At 36.8% G+C, this 22789-nt stretch overlaps 1 protein-coding gene across 1 annotated transcript in view; it reads left to right on the top strand.

Moving 5' to 3' along the window:
• LOC150105249 (ciliogenesis-associated TTC17-interacting protein-like) overlaps nt 1-22789 on the top strand; it is a 203974-nt gene that overhangs the window by 171057 nt on the left and 10128 nt on the right. Inside the window, exon 7 of the mRNA XM_090393916.1 lies at nt 1634-1801. Coding sequence (XP_090250042.1) covers nt 1634-1801 — 168 coding nt within the window. The remainder of the gene's footprint in view (nt 1-1633; nt 1802-22789) is intronic.

Here is a 22789-nt window from a genome sequence, read left to right as displayed (position 1 = left end):
ACTACTATGTATGCATCTCTCTTGTCTGACACTTATTACCCTATTGAAATACATAAATAGATACTAAAACATGACTCTTCCTTTAAGAAAACCCAACCCATGTCAGCCATTACATAAAATTGTTAGACTGCCTATATTATTCTCTTCTCCAGGCTACATGGTTATCTCACTGCATTACTGTTGTTGTTAAATAGTTCTGGACTAGTGCTCAAGTAGTAGTAGTATAGTTCGCCCACCATTTCTAGATCCCTTCTTGGCTTGGTGCCAAGGATGGCCGATTCATGCTGAAGGGGAGAAAGAAATGAAGGATGTACGAATTGGTCGCCAACATGCAAAATCACGTGCTTTCTTGTCTGTCGCTGTACTAGTACTAGCTTGATTTTTGTTGTTCTCTTTTTGCATTATTTTTTTATTATTAATTTGTATGATGGATCCAGTACAGTCAACAAGTTCTATTGTTACACGTTTCAGTAGCTCTTGCAAAAGAATATTGAATAATGTGCTGACATTCTGCGAAAAAGAATCGTAAGAAGGCCGTCTTCTTGTTCCCCTTTCTCAAGTCATAAAACGTGCAAGTGCAATTGCGGGCATATCGGGGTCGACTGTTAAAAGAATTCATAGGGAATCAAAAGGTGAAGGTAAGCCAATATTTAAATCTCCTAAAAAAAGCGCCAGAGAAAGAAAACTATCGAAACCGTAGCTTTGAATGATTTTGATGTAGACGTTATACGAAGAACTATTCACGAATTTTACATGGTCGAGAAAAGAGTGCCAACTGTTCCGAAATTGATTCCTGTGCTTAAAGAAAAAATTAATTTTCCTTGGAAAAGAGAAACTTTAAGGAAAATACTTCATTAAATCGGATTTTGTTTTAAAAAGTCCCAGAATAAAAGGAAACTTATCATTGAGCGAAGTGACATTGTTTTATGTAGAACGCAGTACTTGCACGTATTAACACTCTACGTACATTTTTCCAACTGTTATACAAGCAAAATAGTTACACTTTAAAAACAGCAATGTTCGTAAAAGAAAAGCTAAATTTTCTGACCTGTAATAATAAACAAACTCAGTTTGTTTATTATTACATTCCAGAAGATAGACTGATTACCCTATTATCGGAATGGATTCTCCTTTTTCTGACATGCGCAGAAGTATCGAGGGACCTCAAATCAGTGGGCGAACTATAATTCTCCTTTTCATCCAACCTCTGAGGAGCTGTCTCATGTGCTTTCCTCATAGAAGCCTTTTATTATTATCCACCATTTAGTTAATCACTGTTTGGTCACTCACTAGCTGGAGAAATATTTAATGCCCCATTCATAACATACTCTGATGAAATAATCAAATCCAAGACTCTTGATCCTTGTGTGTGTGTGTGCGCGCGCATGTCCCTTTTTTTTTTTTCAGCATACTGCTTAAGTTATCGTTCACAAACTAGAAATTAGTTTTCCTTGTTCCATAAAATCTCTCCTTTCCAATCTATATCATTATAATCCCTCATCATCCATGTAGATTACTTTTATTCATACATTTTTAAAATATTTGATCCATGTGACTGGTTGGGTGGTTAATTAATATTGGATTCATTTGTTCTCTAATGTGTAGCATAATGATTCTGGATTTTATTTTCTAGGAAGTACTCTATGTGAATAAATATCTTGAACTGTCTACCAAAGAAATATTTCTGTCTGAAGGTGCTGCTGTACTGCTTCAGAGGATGATAGTGAAAAGAAGGCACATTACTAGACCTTTAGAATATTTCACTTTTGATGTGGAAGGTAGAAAATGCAAGGCAGTATTTGTAAGTGTAATTTTGAATTTTATATTATGAAGAGCATTTATCTTTTTATTAATACTAACTAGATATATCAGCTTGCATCAATAAGCCTAAATTCGATTCTCATTGCGACGGGAGGAATCTTTATCTGGATGATTTTCAATCGAAGGTGAGTTAGCCGATCTCATACGGAGGTAGCAGGCTTTTTTCTCCCGATAACTCGGGTTTTTCATCCCGCACACAGACAAATCGGCCTATCAGAACACATGCAATTTACAGACATAGAATGCCAGTTGTGGTGGTGGAGGTGGCCGGTAGATGGTGTTGACGGAGATGATTCGTAGTAGAGGTGTAGTGGTTGAGACAGTTGTATCTGTTGAGACAGTTGTAGGTGTCCTCCCACGATGAGTCTTCGGACTCCTTGGAGGCGTCAGGAATAATAATAAATTAGAAATTTTATTCACATCCTATCTACATATAATAAGAATTTCTGTAAAATTTTTTACAAATAATTTGCCATCTATAATTTTTTTTTTTTTTTTTTGTCTAAGAGAGATTTTTATTTAACCCCACCTGTACCTGTGAAAAGTTGCAAACCTATATCTTATTAGTACATGAATAGACCATGAGTTAATCTGGAAACAAGGATCCCGAATTCTAGAAACAAGATCTGGTACTTTTCAGGCTAATTCACACTAAATATAAGGTGTGAGTGTTATACTGGATAACAACAACATTCAACCTTCTGAGTGGAGTTCAGAGGTACTGTCTGATCAGCCTGGTTGGATGAATGAAGCAGCATGCATTTGCCAATCAGTTGCTTAGAATCCATCAGAAAAAAAAAAAAAAAATTTGGAGTATAACATTTATATAGGTTCTGAGATTGCAGGAGGGACTAAATTGGAAGTAAACTAAAATTTTCCAGAAAAATTTAAGAAAAGACTATTAGTTTCCAGAATTAAGTTAGTAAATAGTAAAATCAGAATGATACCTTCAGGATCACGGGTAAGAGCCAAACTTGCATTAGATCAAAGTCCCAAGAAAAGATGCACTCACAATTTCTAATGGTAGCCCATTACACACACTAGCCACACACACCCTGAAAAGAATCTAGACTTCATATGCTTCTTAACTTCACACTTCATCTTCCATGGATAACCTCAGTCTTTCTCATTTGCAATAAACTGCAAAATTTCACTTCCATCTATACCATGAGGCCCATGCTAACTTGTATACTTCTGTCATATCTCATATCTTCTCTCCTACATCTATGCCTGAAACTTTTAAACTCCACATTCCTTCAATCTGTCCCAATACATGCAATTTAATAGGTCAGTTTTTATCTTGGTTACTACCTGCTGCCAGATCTTTTCAGCTGCATCTCCTAGGAACTTAGCAGACCATATCTGTGCACAGTTATCCAGATGTCCTTTTATTGAAAACCTTGTGTAATGGAAGAATAACTTCTTTTTCTTTCAAATGAGTGCTTTCTATAACTGTGCATTTATCAATGCAATCCCTAACCAATAGAAATGTGGTTCCTAATGTAACGCCTGTCTCTAGCTTCATGACTACTTTCAGCAAATTCCCATTAATTTAATATTCTACTTGCTATGTCATCATTCCAAAATGCATAACCTTGCACTTAGAAACATTAACTTGACACTCGTTACCACTTCTATAGAATTCACTTGTTCTAGTACATCTGCTGGAATTCCAATCAGTCTCTCATTACTCTCCAACTCAGCATCATTATCAGCATATAACTTGTAACCTTCTAGGCCATGTGGTTGACAGAAGAGGATATAATAACAGGAATAGAAATAGCTGGGTACAGCATTTTTTGGCAGGATAGGAATGGAAAGTGTGGTGGTGGAGTACTGCTTATGATAAGTGACGACTTATGTCCTCTAAGAGTGGAGGCTTTGGAAGGCAGTGGCGCTAATGATTTTGAAAGCATATGGTGTGAGGTAGAGGTGGGCAAGACAGGATATTTAGTGGGGTGTTGCTACAGACCAAAGAGCACAGAGGGTGGAGACCAGGAGATGTTTATACAGTTGAGCTTGGCAAGTGCAAGTAGAAGAATGATTGTTATGGGAGATTTTAACTACAGCAGTATAAATTGGGGAGAGGAAGATGCATGTAGCAATAAGGGAATGGAATTTCTAGAATTCATGAGGGACAAATGTCTTAGGCAACATGTAATAGAGGGAACAAGAGGTTCAAGAGTTTTGGATTTGGTCATAGCATTAGAAGAGTTGATAATAACTGAGATGACATCTCTCCCACCAGTTGGAGAGAGAGTGACCATATGGTTTTGATTTGGAAGATGAATAGACATGCAGACTCCTGCATGGAATTATAAGGCGGGTGATTATAATAGTCTTAGACGTCAACTTGGGAAAGTTTCATGGAGGGAGGAATTGGAAGGACAGGATATCATTACCGCTTGAAAAATTGTGAAGGAATATTTGTTAGCAGCAATAGTAAGCTGTATTCCACGAGTGAAGAAGAGGACACAATTGGGAGTAAAGTGGATGACAAACAATATTAAACAGAAACTGCATGTGAAAAAAAGAGGCTATGGAAGGAGATATAAAGAGACAGGTGAAGAGCAGATGCATGAAGAATATAAGACGCAGGCCAGGAGAGTAACCAAAATGGTGAGGAATGCAAAACTGAATATGAGAAGAGATTGACACTAAGATCCAAAGAAAATCCTATGGAATTTTTTAGCTATGCGCCAGTAGGTGGAGAAACGATTGTGGAAAAATGACATTGTGGGAAAAAATGGAAATAGAGTGACTGATGACAGAGGGCATAGTGGAGTTGTTCAATGAGCACTTTATTGGAGTATTTCATCCTGGAGGAGATTTTAATACTAGATTTTGATACATCAGGTTCAGGGTTTAAAGGTGCAAGAGAAGAGTGTGTGTTCCAAATACTGAGTACTCTGGATACCAGTAAAGCTGTTGGACTGCATGGTATTACACCACAGGTTTTGAGAGAATGTGTTAAAGAACTGACAGCTATGTTGACCTGGCTTTTCAATAAAAGTCTGGCTGCGGGAAAAGGTACCCAGGGAATGGATGGAAGGTAAGATAGTGCCACTGCATAAGGGCGATAGCAGACTGGAAGTGTCTAATTATAGGCCTGTTTGTGTGTCATCAGTAGTTTTTAAGGTCATGGAGAAATTAGTGAGGGACTATATACAGTGTTGGGCAGATGAGGGTAATGTTATCTGTGAGAATCAACATGGATTTGTTAATGGGTGCTCTTGCTTTAGTAATATGATTGCCTTTAATAATAGAGTGACAAGAGCAGTTGATGAGGTAAAGGCATATACTGCCATTTTCTTGGACTTTGCAAAGGCATTTGACAGGGTGGCACATGATAAGCTGATGTTTAAGTTGCAGCACATGGGAATGGATGTCAGGTTGGTCAACTGGATTCAGGATTGGATGTCCGATAAATATCAGAGAGTTGTGTTATGGTGGAGCAGTTTCAAGGAAGCAGAGGGTTACAAGTGGGGGTCCCACAGGGCTCACTACTGGGACCTATATTGTTTAACCTTTATATCAATGACATCAGTGGATTGCAGGGGGTGGGATATTTAGTTGTTTGCGGATGATGCTAAGCTGGGAAGGGTTATTAGTAATAGTGCAGATGTGGTAGCCCTGCAAGAGGATTTGAATAAGCTAGACAGATGGGCAAATGAATGGGTGGTGTCAGTTTAATACAGCAAAATGTAAGGTCTTGAAGTATGCAGCCTCCCAAACCTTAATTGGAGGAGTTGTCCTGGAGGAAGTAGGGGAGACAAGAGATCTAGGGTTGATGATTGATAGAAAACTGAAATTCGGGTGACATATTGTAAAGATGGTGAAGGTAACTCAGAGAATTGCTGCAATACTAAGAAGGATACTGGCCTGCAGAGATAAGAGTTATCATTCCGTTGTATAAGATCTTGATCAGACCACACTTAGACTATTGTTCTCAGATTTTGGTCCCCATGATTCGAAGTGGATAAATTAACTGTGGAAAGGGTACAGAAGCTGAAAACAAAGATGGTTTCAGGACTGTACAATGTTAGTTATGAGGATCAGCTGAGGGAATGTGGACTGCAGAGTTTGGTGAATAGTAGAAGGAGAGGTGATATGATTGAGACTTTTGAACTGTTGAGAGGTAGTTACAGGGCTGACACTGGGGATTTCTTTTGCTTGGTTGAACAGTGGGAAGGAGTGAAGACAAGGGGCCATCCCTGGAAGTTACGAAAGAAAATTGTGAGCAAGAGGGTGAGGAGTAGTTTCTTTGCATGGAGGGTGGTTGAATCGTGGAATGCATTGCCTGATAGAGTGGGGAGAGTGAGAACAGTCAACTGAGTTTAAGGAATGGTATGATAGACTTTGTGTTTCCTAGGAGGGACCTCCCATGATGAGTTGATAGACTTGTGTTTCTCACGAGAGTCTTTTGACTCCATGGAGGCCTGAATAATAATAATAATAATTATGGAGTAATGATTTTGGAAATCTAATGCTAAAATAGGACAGTTCACAGCAGATAAAAAAGTTGTAATGGAGAAATTTGGATACGGAGAGCTTAACGAGAGAGGAGAACAATTACTCCACTTCTGTAAAGCAAACGATCTAATGATTACAAACACATTGTTCTATCAATGCCCTAATAATAAATATACATGGACATCCCCAGATTGTATTATAAAGAACTGCATAGACTATATCATCATAAACAAACAATGGAAAAGATCAGTAAATAATGTACGAACATTAAGAAGTTTTGATTTTGACACTGACCATGAAATATTAACTGCCAAAGCGAAGATAAAATTCAACAGGAAAAACAATATCAGAAAAGAAGAAAACATCAACCTATCAAAACTAAAAGATAGCTCAAGCAAAAGGCGATTTTTAGAACAGATGTGCTTGAAATTAAAACCCTCCATCTTCCAGAGCAGCGGAAGAAGGAAAAGAAACAGTATTATCAATTGCAAAAGACACTCTAGGTTCCAAACCCAAAATAAACAAACAGTGGATAATCCAAGAAATCATAGCTACCATAGATGAGAAAAGGGAGGCCAAGATACTTGTAAACCAACAAAACAGTGAAGAGAATAGAGAAAAATACAGAGCACTAAAAAATAAAGTTGATAACCAATGCAAAAAAGCCAAAGAAAAATGGTTAGAAGAAAAAGCTAAGAAATGCCAAGAAGCATACCAAAAAACAACCTAAAAGTCTTCCATGATACTGTAAGAGAAGTTACAAAGGAATTCTCAGCAAAAGCAGTAATAATGATAAGCAACAAGATGACTTAAACCGGGAATATTGAATACATAAGAAAAATCTGGTCAAACCGTTTTAAGACTATCTTCCACCAAGGAAACAAAACTACAATGCCAACAATAGAAAAAAATAATGATCACCCAAAAATATTACAAGAAGAAGTTAGATATGCAATCAAACAGATGAAAAACAATAAAGCACCAGGCATTGATACTATCCCTACTGAACTGTGGTCATATGGAGGCAGCATATCAATAGAATATTTAACAACCCTATTCAATAAAATACTACAAACAGGAGAGATCCCAGATGACTGGAGAACTGGAAAGATCATCCCAATATATACAAGAAATGAGACAAAAGAGACCGCAGAAATTACAGACCAGTCAATTTACTCCCTCACACCTATAAAATATTCATAGGTGTTTTTTAATCTATTTTGTATAATTCTTATGAATATTCTATGCTTGATAGGCATAGAACAAGCTGGTTTCCGAGGAAACTATTCAACAATAGACCAAATTTTCACATTGCACCAACTAGCAGAGCTCAGCTGGGAAGACCATAAAGAACTATATTGTTGTTTTGTGGACTTTAAACAAGCTTTCGATAACATCAACAGAGAAATCCTTCTTAAAATTCTACTAGAAAAAGCAATAGACAATTATATAATACAGTTTCTGATAAAATATTACTCTAAGACAAATGCAAGAATTAAAACGGACACACTCACAACAGAGCCCATAGAGATCCAAAAAGGAGTAATTGCAAGGATGCCTATTATCCCCATGCCTATTCAAATATATCTAGAAGAAGTTGTAAAGAAGGCAGTAAACAATGAGCCTGGAATCAATGTCAATGGTTTAAACATAAATAATATCAAATATGCAGATGATCTCGTCCTTCTTGCAAGAACCCCAAATGAACTACAAAAGTTGATCAACAAGCTAAACGAAACCTGTAAAACATATGACATGACAATAAATATACAAAAGACAAAACTGATGAAAATAGGGAGGAACTGAATTACCATCTCAGCCACCCTAAATGGCGAACAAGTAGACAATGTCATATACCTTGGATCAAAACTAATAGAAACAATAGATGAACTCAAAACAATCAAACCCAGAATAGCGATAGGATGGACCACCATGGGAAAATTACAGAAAATCTGGAAAACAAACAAGATATCTAAGCAAGCCAAAATCAAATTATATGAAGCAATAATTATACCAACAGTCATCTATGGAGCAGAAGCGTGGACAGTTAAAAAAAGAGAGGAGAAAAAACTGCTGGCATTTGAAATGAAATGCTTAAGAAAAATAAATAGAACAAGTTGGATAGAAAACAAAACAAACATCACAGTCAGACAAGAACTATTGTCTTTTTATACAATAGTTCTTGTCTGACTGTGATGTTTGTTTTCTTTTTGAAAAAATTAGAGAACAACAACTGAGATGGTTTGGACACACTGTACGCATGGATGCAGACAGACTTCCTAACATCCTAATCGATACTTTTCCAACTGAAAAAAGAAGACCCGGAAGACCAAGAATCACCTGGCTGAAATTAATAAAGAACATCTTGCTGGCTGAAATTAATAAAGAACATCTTGGAATGCAGAACATATAAGGAACTTTTTCGAACAGCAAGGAATAGAGAAGACTGGAAGATCCTGCTCAAGAGAAGACTGAACCCGTCTTAGATGGAAGAGAAGAAGAAGAGAATGATTTTGACTGATACTGGCCTAGTTGGCTGAATGGTTATCATACCAATAGGCTGCAGGTTCAAAACCTGAGATATGCATGGATGTTTGTGATTCTCTTTAGGTGGGAGATAAATTTCATTGCCTGGTGTGAGGCCATCATCCTACTTGTTGGTTGCCTGAAGAATAATGCATTGGTAATATCATAACAGAATGTGAAGGAAGTTAGTTTTGATTCCTGTAAATTATACTTTACAAAAAAATTCTTGTTTTATCATTATTATTGCATCCTCCATGGAGTCAGCAAACTCATTGTGGGAGATTCACTCAACCAATAACACATTTATCATATTGAAAACCTTAAAGTTCTTAACACTCTGCATTCATAGCATATTTTGATAATATGTTTCATTCACCCACAGTTCTCCATGGGAAACATCTACTCCTTACCCTTTTTCACCACTATCACCTTGTACTCTTTTTACAATCTCCTTTATCTTAATGTGATAAAATATTCTTACTAAATTTAAAAATTTGGAATAACACCTCTTTTCCTCCTATCTACTAAACTCTTTGATTTACATTTCCTTAATATCTCTCCATAACCAACATTCCAGAATCCTGATATTACCTTAGTCACTTATCTCTAGACCTTCTCCATTGTGGAAATATGTGACCAAATCTGAGCACGGTGGTCCAAGTGTGGTCTGACCAATTCTTTATACAGTGATACAACCACCTCCTTATCTCTACATGTCAGTTTAGAGATAAGGAGGTGGTTAGACAATGTAGTGTTGCAGCCTTAAAACACTTGTAATGTGTCCTCTAAACTGCATCATCCTCAAATCTCATCCACTTTCTAAAGCACAGTTCCATCAGTATAGAATGCAGCCTTATATCTCTGCACTCCAAAATTCACCTCTGATTCTTTCATCTCTAATTGTCCTAATATTTGCCTCCCTTCTATATACTTCTCCATATCATTTATACCAGTATGATATACACTGAAAAAGTGCAAATTAAATAACCATGAGTATAAATGAATAGAAGGAGAATAAGTCTGGTAGTAGAATGGAAGTTTCAAACCACAAGCCAGTTTGTATTTCTTCTGTGGTTGTTAAGATTTTGGAGTAATTGGGCAGATGATAGCAATATTATTTGTGCTAGCCAGCATGGATAAGGGTGCTCTTGTTTTAGTAATCTGGCTGCCTTTTACAATATGGTAACAAGAGCAGTGCATGAGGGTAATATATAAACTTACATTTTTTAGATTTTCTGAAAGGCATTTGATAGTGTGCCACATGTCAAGTTGTGTGTTTTAAAATACATATAACATTGGATATCAGTTTAGTAGACTGGATTGGTAATCGGCTTTCTGATAGATATCAGAGTCATATATAGGGGAACAGTATCGGGGGGGGGGTAGAAAATTATAAGTAGAGTTCCACAGGGTTCAATACTGGGACTATTAGTAGAGATTTGAGCTGTGCTGAAAAAGAGTGTTTATCATGAGTATATAGTGTGGCTTTTTGTTGCAAATTGTGCTATATATTTTCAGTTTGATACAAGTATTCTTCAATACTGTTATTGGAATTTATATTTTACAATATAACAATAATTTATATTGCATTCATGCACTGCTGGTTAATCTTACTGAGAGAGTGAGGTCAGGGTTGGATGCATTCAGAGGTAGCAGAGAAGAAAAATATAAGTTTTCATTATTTTTATTAGTTTACTTTAAATAACACAACGTAAAGTAATTTGCAGTTGGGGAAATTCTACTTAAAAACATATAAATTTTAGTATAGTTGTAGTAGTTCTGAATACTTAGTTCTTCATGCACTATTTGAATGATGGTGATTGTTTCATCTCAGTCTTCTAAAGGCTTGTCACCAAGTCCTCCCCCATTTAAGAACCACATTTTGCATAGCATACTATGGGATTGTGTGGTGCTTGTGGCATGTATCTGTTCCGACGATTAAATATGTGGCAGGTGAGAGATCGGGGAGTGCATGTATGCAGAAAATTTAGGAAATGGATATTCTCCTGCCTTGGCAGCATTTCTTCAGAGGCAGGAGAATATTGACTTAGAGAGAGACAAGTAGTGTGATAGAGGGTGAGGATAATAAGCGGGATGTAAATGAAAAAATAAAAGTGGGGTGCCTGGAAAGTTTGAATCATTGTGAAGCTTTTGGAGATGTCTTAGTTGGGAGAATGAATGGCAAGCAAAAATGGGTAGCTTGCAGAGGAGATGGAATGTCTTGGGAATGAGTTGAGAAGCATGAAAGAAGAATTAAGCAAATGGAAGTAATGAATGCAAAGTGAATCAGAGTAGCAGTGAGAGAGTTATGGGAATGATAGAAGAGGAGAGAATAGAAACAGAAGGAGAGAGGGAATGAGAAAAATGCAAGGGAGTGCTCAAACCAGGGATAGAGAGAGACAGAAGGTAACTAGGAGAACAAAGAAAGCGTTAGATGGGGGGGGGAGACAGTGAGATGGGGATGCAGATGAGCAAGGAAGAAATAGAGTGGTAAGAGGTGTGATACTCGACAATCTGTAGTGTGCAAGATAGAATGCCTGAGGAGGGTATGCTTGGAGGAACAATAGAAAGTGTGGCTATGGCAGATAGGTGGGGGTGAAAGGGTGGATGAAATAATTGTGATGGTAGGGGGACACAAATAACCTGAAAGGCAGTGTGAATTGGGTAACACAAGATCTGAGGTTCATGGCTGAGGATATATGGAAGAATACTCAGAGGGAAGATAGTGTTTGTGTTTCCCAGGTATGATAATGAAGAGTTGAGGAGAAGAGCATTAATAATGAATGGTATGATAGCAAGAATGTGTTAAAAGAGAGAGGCTTGGAGTACATGCCTTGGGAGGCATTTGAGGTCAGAAAAGAACTGGATGTGAGAGACTGCTTGCATTTGAATGAGGAAGGACATAAGCATCTGGAGAGATTACTGTTCTCTGAATGAGTCAGTGTGTCATTGCAGGAAAACTAGAATTATCAGGGTGGATGGTAGCAGAGACGGCCTCATGTGGGAATAGGTGCTTGGGAGAAGAAAGAATACATCAGGTAATGCTGAATCAGTAATTTCTGGAGATGATAATGATATAGAAACAGTGACGTTTTTATTCTTTATATTAATAGTAGGAGTATCTGCAATAAAGGAGATGAATGAGTGGCGCTAATAGCAATAGCACATTTAAAGATTATTGAGGAAAATTGATTATTGATAGGAAAAAGAAAACCAGGATGTCCTCTTAAATGATTCAACGATGACTTCTAAGGCTGGAACAGGCCATGCTAGGCCTAAATCTTTGATACGTATGATGATTAAGATTATTGAGATCTTTGAGACATGGTTGACAGAAGACAATATACTAACAGGAATAGAAATAGCAGGGTATAGCATTTTTTGACAGGATTGGAAGGAAAAAAAAGGTGGTGGAGTACTGCTTGTGATAAGTGATGACTTATGTTCTCTCAGAGTGGAGGATTTGGAGGGCAATGGCACAAATGGTTTTGAAAGCATATGGTGTGAGTAGACATGGGCAAGGCAAGATATTTAGTGGGGAATTGCTACAAGCTGAAGTGCATAGAGGGTGAGGAGCAGTTGTTTAGGCAGTTGAGCTTGGCAAGTGCAAGAAGAATGATGGTTATGGGAGATTTAACTATTGAATATTAATTGGGAAGTGGAAACTGCATGTATTAATAAGGGAATGGAATTTCTAGAATTCTTGAGAGATGAATGTCTTAGGCAACATGTAGTAGAAGAAACATGAGGTTCAAGAGTTTTGGATTTGGTCATAACATCAGAAGAGTTGATAATAACTGAGATGGCATCTCTGTCTCAGTTGGAGAGGGGGCGAAATCTGGTCTTAAAATCATGCTTGCTCTTGTTATCATTCAGGGATTGAGAGGTGTGATTGGAGTCTGATTAGCAGAATAATGAATTGCTGACCATTTAAAACTATATATTTAGAAATTTATGTACATTTAATCATACAAATACAACATTTATTTTACAAATGATATTCTATCTTTTTCAATTTAGCTACTTGAATACAAATTCTACCCTACAGTTCTTCTTTATGAACTGGTCAATAACATAGTCATAAAAAGTTGGTTGTAACTTAATTTTCCCAAGCAACATGCACACTTGTAAAGGCTGGCTGAAGCTCACTGGCTAGAGCTACGTTGACTGCATATGACCTGTGTTTAAGCAACAGAGTGAGACGATGTGAAATGGCAATGCGTGAGCATGAAATCACAGTGCTGCTGCGAGGACCCGGAAGCTCCTACAACCGAGCAAGCCAAGGTAGCTTTGACTAAACGAGCAAGCATCGGCCTTTGATACACAACACAAAGCTCAATTATTGCCTTTATCGCGCAAGCTTAAGACGTCTTCTGTCTACAAAAATAAAAGCCTAAATGGAATGATTATAAACGCATGCATTTATTAACAAATAAATATTACTTCTTTCTCGATTAATGAGCTTGCCCAGCAAGCATGGAGAATTCGCCCCTAGTGAAGTTCTTGTTCTTTAATTTGAAAGTCATTGACGATGCCCTTGAAACTGAGACAAAAATTTTAAATTAATTAGAAGGTATAGGTACATGGGTATCTGCAGAAAATTTTCCAGGGGGGGGAAAGCAAAGCAAAATTTTCTGGAGGAGGGGCAAAGCTTGGAGACAAATCATTACATCAATAAATTTTTATTTAATTTTTTTTTCACAAGTAGATCCCTGAGGGGGGGGGGACAAGCACCTGTTTGCCCCCCTACCCCGAGACTGATGAGACTGCAAACTGCATTCTCTCAACCTTTCTTCATATTCAACATCGCAGAGCTCAAACTATTTTGGTCAGTTGCCTCTGGACCTTCTCCAACATTTCTTCATGCTTTTGAAAACCAGGTGACCAAATCTGTGCACAATCGGACACTTCAGATTGTGCACAGATGCTTTGCCTAATCGGAGCCTTACACAATGGAAACATAATCTCCTTACTTCTAAAAGTCAGTGTCCTCTGCATCATTGCAAGAATTCGTTGTACTGTCTTCAAAATTTTGGCAATATGTCCTCTAAATTTTAGATCCTTATCCACCATCACCCCAAGATCTCTTATTTCCTCCACCTCCAACAATATATCCCCACCAAGAGTAAATTCTACATCCCATGTTTTGAAAATTTTTAAACCTTACATTTCACAACATGAAACTGCTATCCCTAATACTGTGCCCATTCACTCAGTCTATTCAAGTCTTCTTGTAAGGTCACAACATCTGCTTTACTTCTCTTAGTTTGTCTCCATTTTGCATCATCTGCGAACAACTGTACACCCCCATTCATGAAAACCTTCCCAATATTATTAACATTTATTAGCAATATTAAACAGCAGTGGCCCTAAAACGGACTGCTGAGCTATACCTCTATTGACTTTCCTCTTCTGGGATGTTACCTGTCAGTCATCCAATCTCTAATCCAATGCACTAGTCCAGTGTTTCTCAAACTTCAGATATCTATCCCTTCTTAAATTTTCATTATTAACAAGTGCCCCCTTATCAAAATAATAATAAATAAATAAAGTATATTTCATTGTAAATGTCTATTTTATTTGAGTTTATATATTCATGTAAACAAAAAATATGATTTATTTTTAATAGAACAAAATTTGGAATAGGTTCCTCTTCATTTCACATCCATGAAAATCCACATTTCAAGTAATTCATATCATATTTATGAAGATTTTTCATCTTCTTCCTAGTTGGTTCTCTAGAAATGTCAGATGACATACCTTATCAATTTCATTTGATACAGCAACGTTTTTTCGTTGCTTCATCAACGTTTTTTTGTTGTTTACAACTATTTGTATTTGCTGTATTGCTTTCTTTTGTGAGCTTTATAAATCCAATCTTTAACCAATGATCCATACTTAAGAATTTGAAAGCTAAAACAATTACCATATTTACTCGAATATAACTTGCACTTTTTTCCCAAAATCAAATATAAAAAATCGTGATACGAGATGTATGCAAGAATTTCAGAAACTAAAGTTTTCAGAAAAAAACTGAAAATGGGTATAACTTACCAAGAAGCTCCTATTTGCTATTGCTACTTTTGGTATTGAGAACAGTTTCTTTCCTTGTGTGCATCGTCAAAGTCATCTACCCAAATAGCTTCATCTTCTTTCCCATTATTTCAAGCAAAAATTACCAGTAATTTGCAAGACTTGAGATATGTAATAAACAATCCTTCACAAATGACTAATGAGAAGTAAAAGCAGAGTGTGAAACAGACAGCAATGGTAGGCCAGTAGAGATAGAGAAGCTATGAAGAGGTGCATATGATTGGTGCAGTATTAACAAAATATTGCACGAACCAAAGACAAGACAACAGTTGAGTTGAAATGCTAATTCTCTTCAACTGAATTCCATAATATCTGAAACATGTTCACTATATATTTCTTAGTTTTATACGTTCATGACAGGGTTTTGCTTGAGTCTATACAGCAATTTCTGTTGGAGGGAGATGTGATTCATTAAATTGACAACATATCCATGTTGTCAATCAAAGATAATACCATTGTTGTCAACCCAAATCTGCATCCTCATTCTCAACAGCCTTTCCAACACTTGAACCACAACACCTGACACACAGACTGGCCTATAATTTGATGCTTGAATTCTGTCACCTTCTTTATGAAGTGATATCTCGCCTTTCTGCCACTGCTTTGGAACTTGACCCAATGTAAGACTCATATTAAATAAATATGTCAGGGCAGATGTCAACTCCCTGGCGTATTCCTTCTATATACATGGTTGATATATTATCAAGTCCCACATCCTTATTAATATCAAGTTTGCTTAATTTCCATATATCTCTTGCTCACTTACAGTTAGTCTTTCCTTCTCATTATTCACTGCTCTCAAACTCTCCATGATGTCATATTCACAAGGATGAAGGACCTTTATGAACTAATTAAATATCTCAACTATATCCTCTGCAGCAGTTGTCCTTATACCATTTTTTCCAGTCAATGTTATCCTTCCATAATCATTCTTTTTTTTTGCTGGCTACATATTGAAAGAACTCTCTAGGATTTTTTTTTTTTGGTGGGGGGGGGGAGAGGGCTTCATTAGCTAACTGCCTCGTACTGAATGTTTGCTACCCTTACCTATCAAGTCACATTTCTTGACTGTTCTTTGTATTCCTAATGGAATTGAGTACTACCACTCCTCTTATGTTGCCTCCATAATGCCTATTTTCTCTCTATTGCTTGCTTATTCTCTTCATTCCTCCATTTCACACCTACGTTATTAACCTTCTCACCTTGAGAATACATTGGACATTGCCTCTACTAGATAGCTCTTGAATATCACTCAAGCAGCATTTATCTCCTTTCCACCCAACTTCTTGTTTCATGCTACAGCTACAAGCTATCTCCTCATAATCACCAGCCTTGTAGTTCTGCATGTACTCTGTCCTTACAGAAGTTCTTGCATAGTTGGCAACCACCCAGGTAATCACTTCATGGTCACTCTCACCAACTGGAGGAAGATTTGACACCCCATTTAATAGGAGATGATCAAATCCAAGACTCAGTCCTCGTGTGTCCTCTCTTGCATACTGCCTAAGGTAGTTGTCCATTAAAAAACACACTAATTTTTTTACTTCCAGTTACAATCTCGTCATTCCAATCTATAGTGCCATAATTAAAATCATCCATAATGATCACATTTTTTTCATTTGCTTGACTAATTTGCTTGTACATTCCTGGTCACTATCTTCCACATTACCAAGTCTATAGAAAACATCCAACAAAGTACAGGTATCCCTTGCTTAACGCGCGAAATTAATTGCGGCAATCCCCTGATATATGCGGCATGAGTTTAGATTAACACACCTTTAACCCTGCGGAGCTTGCAACTGATCTGACAGATACATGCAAAATGTTTAATATAAATATTCTTACACAATTCAGTGTATAGCTTGGAGGTCATGAGTAGCTGAGCATTCATATGTTATGAGTGATATTCCGCACTGTTTTTTGCTGTCAGTTTGGCGTAACACATGTTGTGTAAAGGTTTGTGATATTTGACAGTAAATTGTATCTGAGAGATACTGTGATCTCCGATGTCAATATAGTATGGTTTAGTTTTTTTTTTTTTTTTTTGTATTCTTTATTCAATAATTTCTAGATTGTAACTGAAAATAAATAAACCATCATGTATTACTGAAATAGAGATCCAAAGGCTTAATTATCATACATGTCCTCTAGGAGACGTGCTTTACATTATGGAAAATGCTAAGGAAAGTGATCTGGATCTTACTCCACCTTTACTACGAGTTGCCCATAAGGTTGCTTATGCTTGCATCTGCCAAAACGTTTAGTTTCTATATATTCGGCATGAAACTCTTGTAGTTTCTTTATTCGGCTATGAAATAATGTTGGATTCAATATCCACTTAATTTTTACCACCATGTATCATATTTGCAGTGTGTTTTCTTTATGTTCTATTGCTTGTTTACCGAGGTCTGGAGAGTCATTTTGCTTGTTATTGTAGAATGTAGAATTTATACTGATAAGAAAAAAACTAAAACTGTTCAAACGACTCTTAATTACTTCTTTTGATAAAAAAAATTGCACTAAATAATGTAGGTAATTTAGGTGCAAGAACTTAAACATTTACTTTGCATTCATTTTTTATCTTAACTGAAAAGTACCATATAAAACGAATTATTAATACAGTAATGATCATGAACGAATTGCAATTTTTACCATTGATTATTAGATTTGATTAATGCGATTTTGATATACTCGGTAACATCGAGGGATTAATTAATCGCGTTAATAGAGGGATACCTGTATTTCATTTTGTTCAACATTATCTCACACCATACTGCCTCACAATCACTACCACTATTTCTGCTTTGCATCTCTACCTTGGACAGGTCCAAGGTAGCGAGTTATGTCTCTATTGTCTTATGTCTGTGCAAGGTTTCATTTATCAAAGCCTTGTTTTATCAAAGCCAAGGCTTATCTAACATAAGCCTTGTTTTCTAAATCAGTTTATGAACATACAACACAATTGATAATGATAGAAAATTCTGACAGAAGAGAGGATTATGGATATTTATGATTAGGGACATTTATAGTGTAGTGTTCAGGAAGAACACTATCCTGTAAAACATAGTTCCATTTATCAAAGAAACAGCTTTAGAAAACAAGGTTGTCTCTACCTTGGACAGACATAACTCTGTCTGACCAAGGTAGAGATGCAAAGCGGAAATAGTGGTAGTGATTGTGAGGCAGTATGGTGTGTGATGATAGTGAATAAAATGAAATATTTTGTTGGATGTTTCCTCTACCTTGGACAGACATAACTCTTTAACTATCTTTAGTAGCACTCCACCTACCATTTTTACCCTTTCTATCTTCATGAAATACATTATATCCTTCCATCTCTATTCCTGTCAGGATATTATCCTTATCCAACCATATCTCACTTATTCCAACAATTTTTGGGTGAAAGAACTCAATCAATGCAACCATTTCATTTCTCTTATTTCTAGTATTCATATATAAACATAACAGCTCATTCCTGTTTCTATGACAAGTTTCACAGCTACCACTTATTAGATGCTACTTATCCATACCCTCATCATGACATTTCTTTTTCTCCTTGCTCATCCCAGAACATTCTTCGAATCCAGCTGTTTTTGCTAGATCCCAGGTAATCCCTTTCCCTTTTAGTCTACATGCACATTCACATCCTCATGAGTATCAACCTTTTCTCATGCTGTGTTCCCATGTATACTCTGTCTTTTACTTTCCCTGCTTGTCTTGCACATTTGTTTTCTCATTCTATTTACTCATGCTACCTACTTCTTCATTGATAAGCATTATTTCAAACTTTTGTTCCTTACTCCCACACTCTTTCACATCGCTTGTTGCTCAGATTCGTTATCTGCATTCATTACTCTCCATTCCAACAGCAGTCTCTCCAAATGACTGACACCAAAACCTTTGAAATGCAGTTCATTACTCTTATACAGTTCAATGCTTTCTTCAAACTCATTTCACACATTAACAAACTGCACTCCTTTCTCTTCAAATTTCATAATTCTTGCTCTGTGCCCCATCTCATTGCTGTTATACCTGGGCAACACACTGACTAATTTTCCTAGCACCATATTATCTTTTATCCTTCTCAACAATCTCCTGATAACCAATCAATCAGTTGTCCTAATATTACTACCAAACTCCTTTGCTTGCTTATTCCTCATATCCAATGCTTCAGTCACTATATTCATCTTACATCCTGGAAAATAAGCTTGTTCATCTTCTTGTTTACCACACTTGTAATAATCAATTGCCATACAATGCCACTCTCAGGTCTTTCATTACCCTTTTCATACTGACATCATTTATTTTCATCTTCTTCACTCTTCCATACATATCTCCATTTCTCTTCATTTCACTCTGCATCCATCTGATCTCTTTCCTTATCTTCACCAACTCAGCTTTCATATCTTGTATCCTTTTTTTGCTATCATTACATGCATTGCCTCTGACAGCAGTGGTAAAAGTGCAAAAGGTGATTGTGTTTAAGTAGTGGTATGATACTTTTTATTGTCTTGTGTTGACCTCCGATGATGAGTCTTATAACTTCAAGTAGATCAGGAAATTAACTAGATCAGTCAACACAGACTGTGTCTGGGACAAGATCTAGAAAATAAAAGATAGATATTGCCCGTACCTGCTGATTTTAATTAATTCCTGGAATGTAGTGGATGTTCATTTACTTATCCAAAAGCAATTGCAGATAATTACAGATGAACGATATGGCAATTTCTTTATTTCTTTTTACACCTATAAATTCCTCCTCCTAAAATACAAAGATGAAAGATGTTAGTTTATGTTCTGTCATGTTGTCTGGAACAGTGCTAGTCTCTTCAGTTAAAGAAAAAGCTAAACTGCTCTTCCTCCATCTCGCAAGTGATATGTATCCAGATGATATCCATTATGAGATGATAAAACATTTTCCATGGATCAGTTGCTCTACTTATGAGAGAATTTTCATTCTGGATCAGTTTTGATACTTCTATTAAAACAAAAAAACAAACAAAAGTGTTTGCCTTCCAAGACAGAGTATAATCCAAAAATTACAATTAATAATTGTCCAACAGCTCTAACTAATTGCTTGTATAAAATCATGAAAATATGCTCGACTTTGCCTTTTTGTGATTTGCAGGGATTAAAAACATTTTTTCATGACATTCTGACTTCTTAAAAAGGCCATTATACATTGATTAGACTGAATTAATTAATGAACTGAGCAGAACATACAGTAGAGATGATAAAGAGCAGGTGTTAGTCCAGAAGCACATTGGGAGCAGAAGCCTTTTAAGTATTGTTCAGGATTCTTCTGATATACCTCTGGTGGAAGGCCACAGGAACGATGCAATGCAATTTTCCAGATAAAGGAGATGATTTGCCTTGTTCATCTGTGTAGGAGTTTGATGAGAAGAATGACACCAGGCATCTTTATCTTTAGATGAGGTTGCAAGAGATCAGAAAGCGTGACTGTCATTGGCGCATGAGTGATCCTGAATGGCTGGCCAAAATCAGTGGGCTAGTGGACTTGGCTGCACTGGTGTTGCAATAAGCCTCCTTCCTCATGGCCTGGGAACATGACCCAAGGCTTACTGCAGTGCTGGTATAGTATCTGGGGTAGTCCCTGACATTCCATTCCTAAGTTACAGTCATTTTCTTGCCAGAAAATCTGTATCCATGGTGGGTGGCAAGCTCTAGTGCTGAATTAAATTTGAGAATTTAAGAATGAATAATTTTTCATTCTCTTGTTTATCTGAGGTGCCTGAACAAGCTCCAACCATGTACAGAACCCATTGAAATATCAATTGGAAACAAAGATGTAAAAAAAACATCAGAGGTAGCAGCAAATATACCAACCTTTTTAATATTACACTTGACTGAAGAATGTCCACTCAGGAAAATGTAACCCTTCTTCATCAAAGGGTTTAGAAAGGTTGGTAGGATCTCCAAAATCAGTGATGAAGTTCTGTTCAGAGAATGTTCTTGTAGAAACCAAAACTTAAACAATCAGAGCAACTCCTTTTGGGCAACACTTATTGGAGGAATACCAGCAAGTTAGACCCACTCAGAAAGTTTGAACTATTCATGAGGAGTGATATTGGAGTGGGATATCCATGTTGTTCCAAATGAAGAGATCTGCTCCAAAATGAAAGGTCAAGGAGTGACAGCCATAAGGAGAATACCCATATTTAGGGATGGTCATCTGATTCCCATCAGGAATATCATTCTTACTTTCAACACACCTAAATTACTAGAATCTCTGAAAGCAGGTTATCTAAACTGTCCACTTAGGCTATACATCATAACCCTTTGCATTGCTTTAAATGTCATGTATTGTCATTCTCAAACTGCTTGTGATGGCTCTGCCATCTGTGCATGATGTGGCAATAAAGATAATGCGAACAAAAACTAAGAGTAAAACACCAAAATGTTCTAATTGTGAAGGAGGACATTCAGCAAATTTCTGAGTATGCTAAATGTGGAAGGATGAAAAGAAGATCCAAGTCATCTTGCTTGGTTTTATGTCTTTCAACAGGAGATGAGGAAGCAGTATACCACAAATATATAGCAAGATCTAGTTGGTAAACCGTCCTATGCTGAGAAGGCAACCAAAAATGATCTCACTACATGAGAATCTACTAATAAAAACAATAATGGAACAAGCACGACAGTAGATCAAAGGCATGCTTCCAGATTCTTTAATAGATGGCATTGGATACCAATGTTTTCCCCCACAAGAAGACCTAGTGTCCTAAAGGGAGATACTATGACATCTTGGATATTTTATCTAATGAAGAATAAATAGACACTAGCCATCCACAGTTCTACAAAAAAAAAAAAAATAAGGCTAATGAAAACAAAACCTTTCAACATAGGAAGCCAGATGATACCACCAAAATGAAATAATGAAAACATTTCTATAATGGAATTGTCATGGATTCTGTCAAAACATCAATGACAAAAAAGCTCTCTCTCTCTCTCTCTCTTGCAGAAGTACAAACCAATCTACTTTTGCTTGCAGGAAGCATATTTGAAGTCTGGATCTGCCCATAGAGGAGTGACCATCTTTGTGGACAGCATGTCCCACTTAATACAAACATAGTGGCAGTTTGCCATCTTCAAGTTGGATCTCTTAAAAATGGTATGCAGCATCTGCTTATTTTCTACAGTAGATATCTGTCAGGATGACCCTGATGATGTCACCAAAGTCATCCCCTTTAGTTTAAATGGGGATTTAAATGGGTACAACACACACACACACACACACACACACACACACACACACACACACACACACACACACACACACACACACACACACAGCGATTGGATAGTTTCTGAACTAACATCAGAGAGGAAGCATTGTCAAGTGAATGTTCAACAACAGTAACTTCCCCTCTTAAACACAAGAAATGACATCTTCATCCATATGCCTACCCAGACACTCCCTACCATTAAGGGGAGACAGATGAGAACTTATTTGGAGGCAATCATTTTCTCTTGATATCCATCTTTCAGCATAGGCAGCCATGTTCTACATCACAGATATCACAATGTAAAATTGTGCAGGTTGACTGACTCACCTTCCCCTCTCTAGTAGGATTCAATTTTGTGGTAGCCAATTCCTTTCCAATTAATAATGCAGTGAATCATGTGACAGTATTACAGGAAAGTTTAAACAAACAGTGTTTGCTTGTGAAGCTTCTTTACAACCTAGGCTATATAGTGGCTAATGACTTGACATTAACTGCCTTAGTATCTCATAAGTGCATATCCTTTTGGATGTGTATAATGCTGTGCACAATAATGGCCTAGTTGTGAAGAAGCTTCACATGCAAACTTTGCTTAAATTTGGATAAAGGATTAAACAAGGGTATTACACAAG

The sequence above is a fragment of the Typopeltis vanoorti genome, chromosome 6 (genome assembly GCF_054136105.1).
Source record: "Typopeltis vanoorti isolate ZY-2024b chromosome 6, IOZ_Tvanoo_1.0, whole genome shotgun sequence".
In the NCBI taxonomy this organism is placed as follows: Eukaryota; Metazoa; Arthropoda; class Arachnida; order Uropygi; family Thelyphonidae; genus Typopeltis; species Typopeltis vanoorti.
This window is presented reverse-complemented; position numbering and strand designations above follow the sequence as displayed.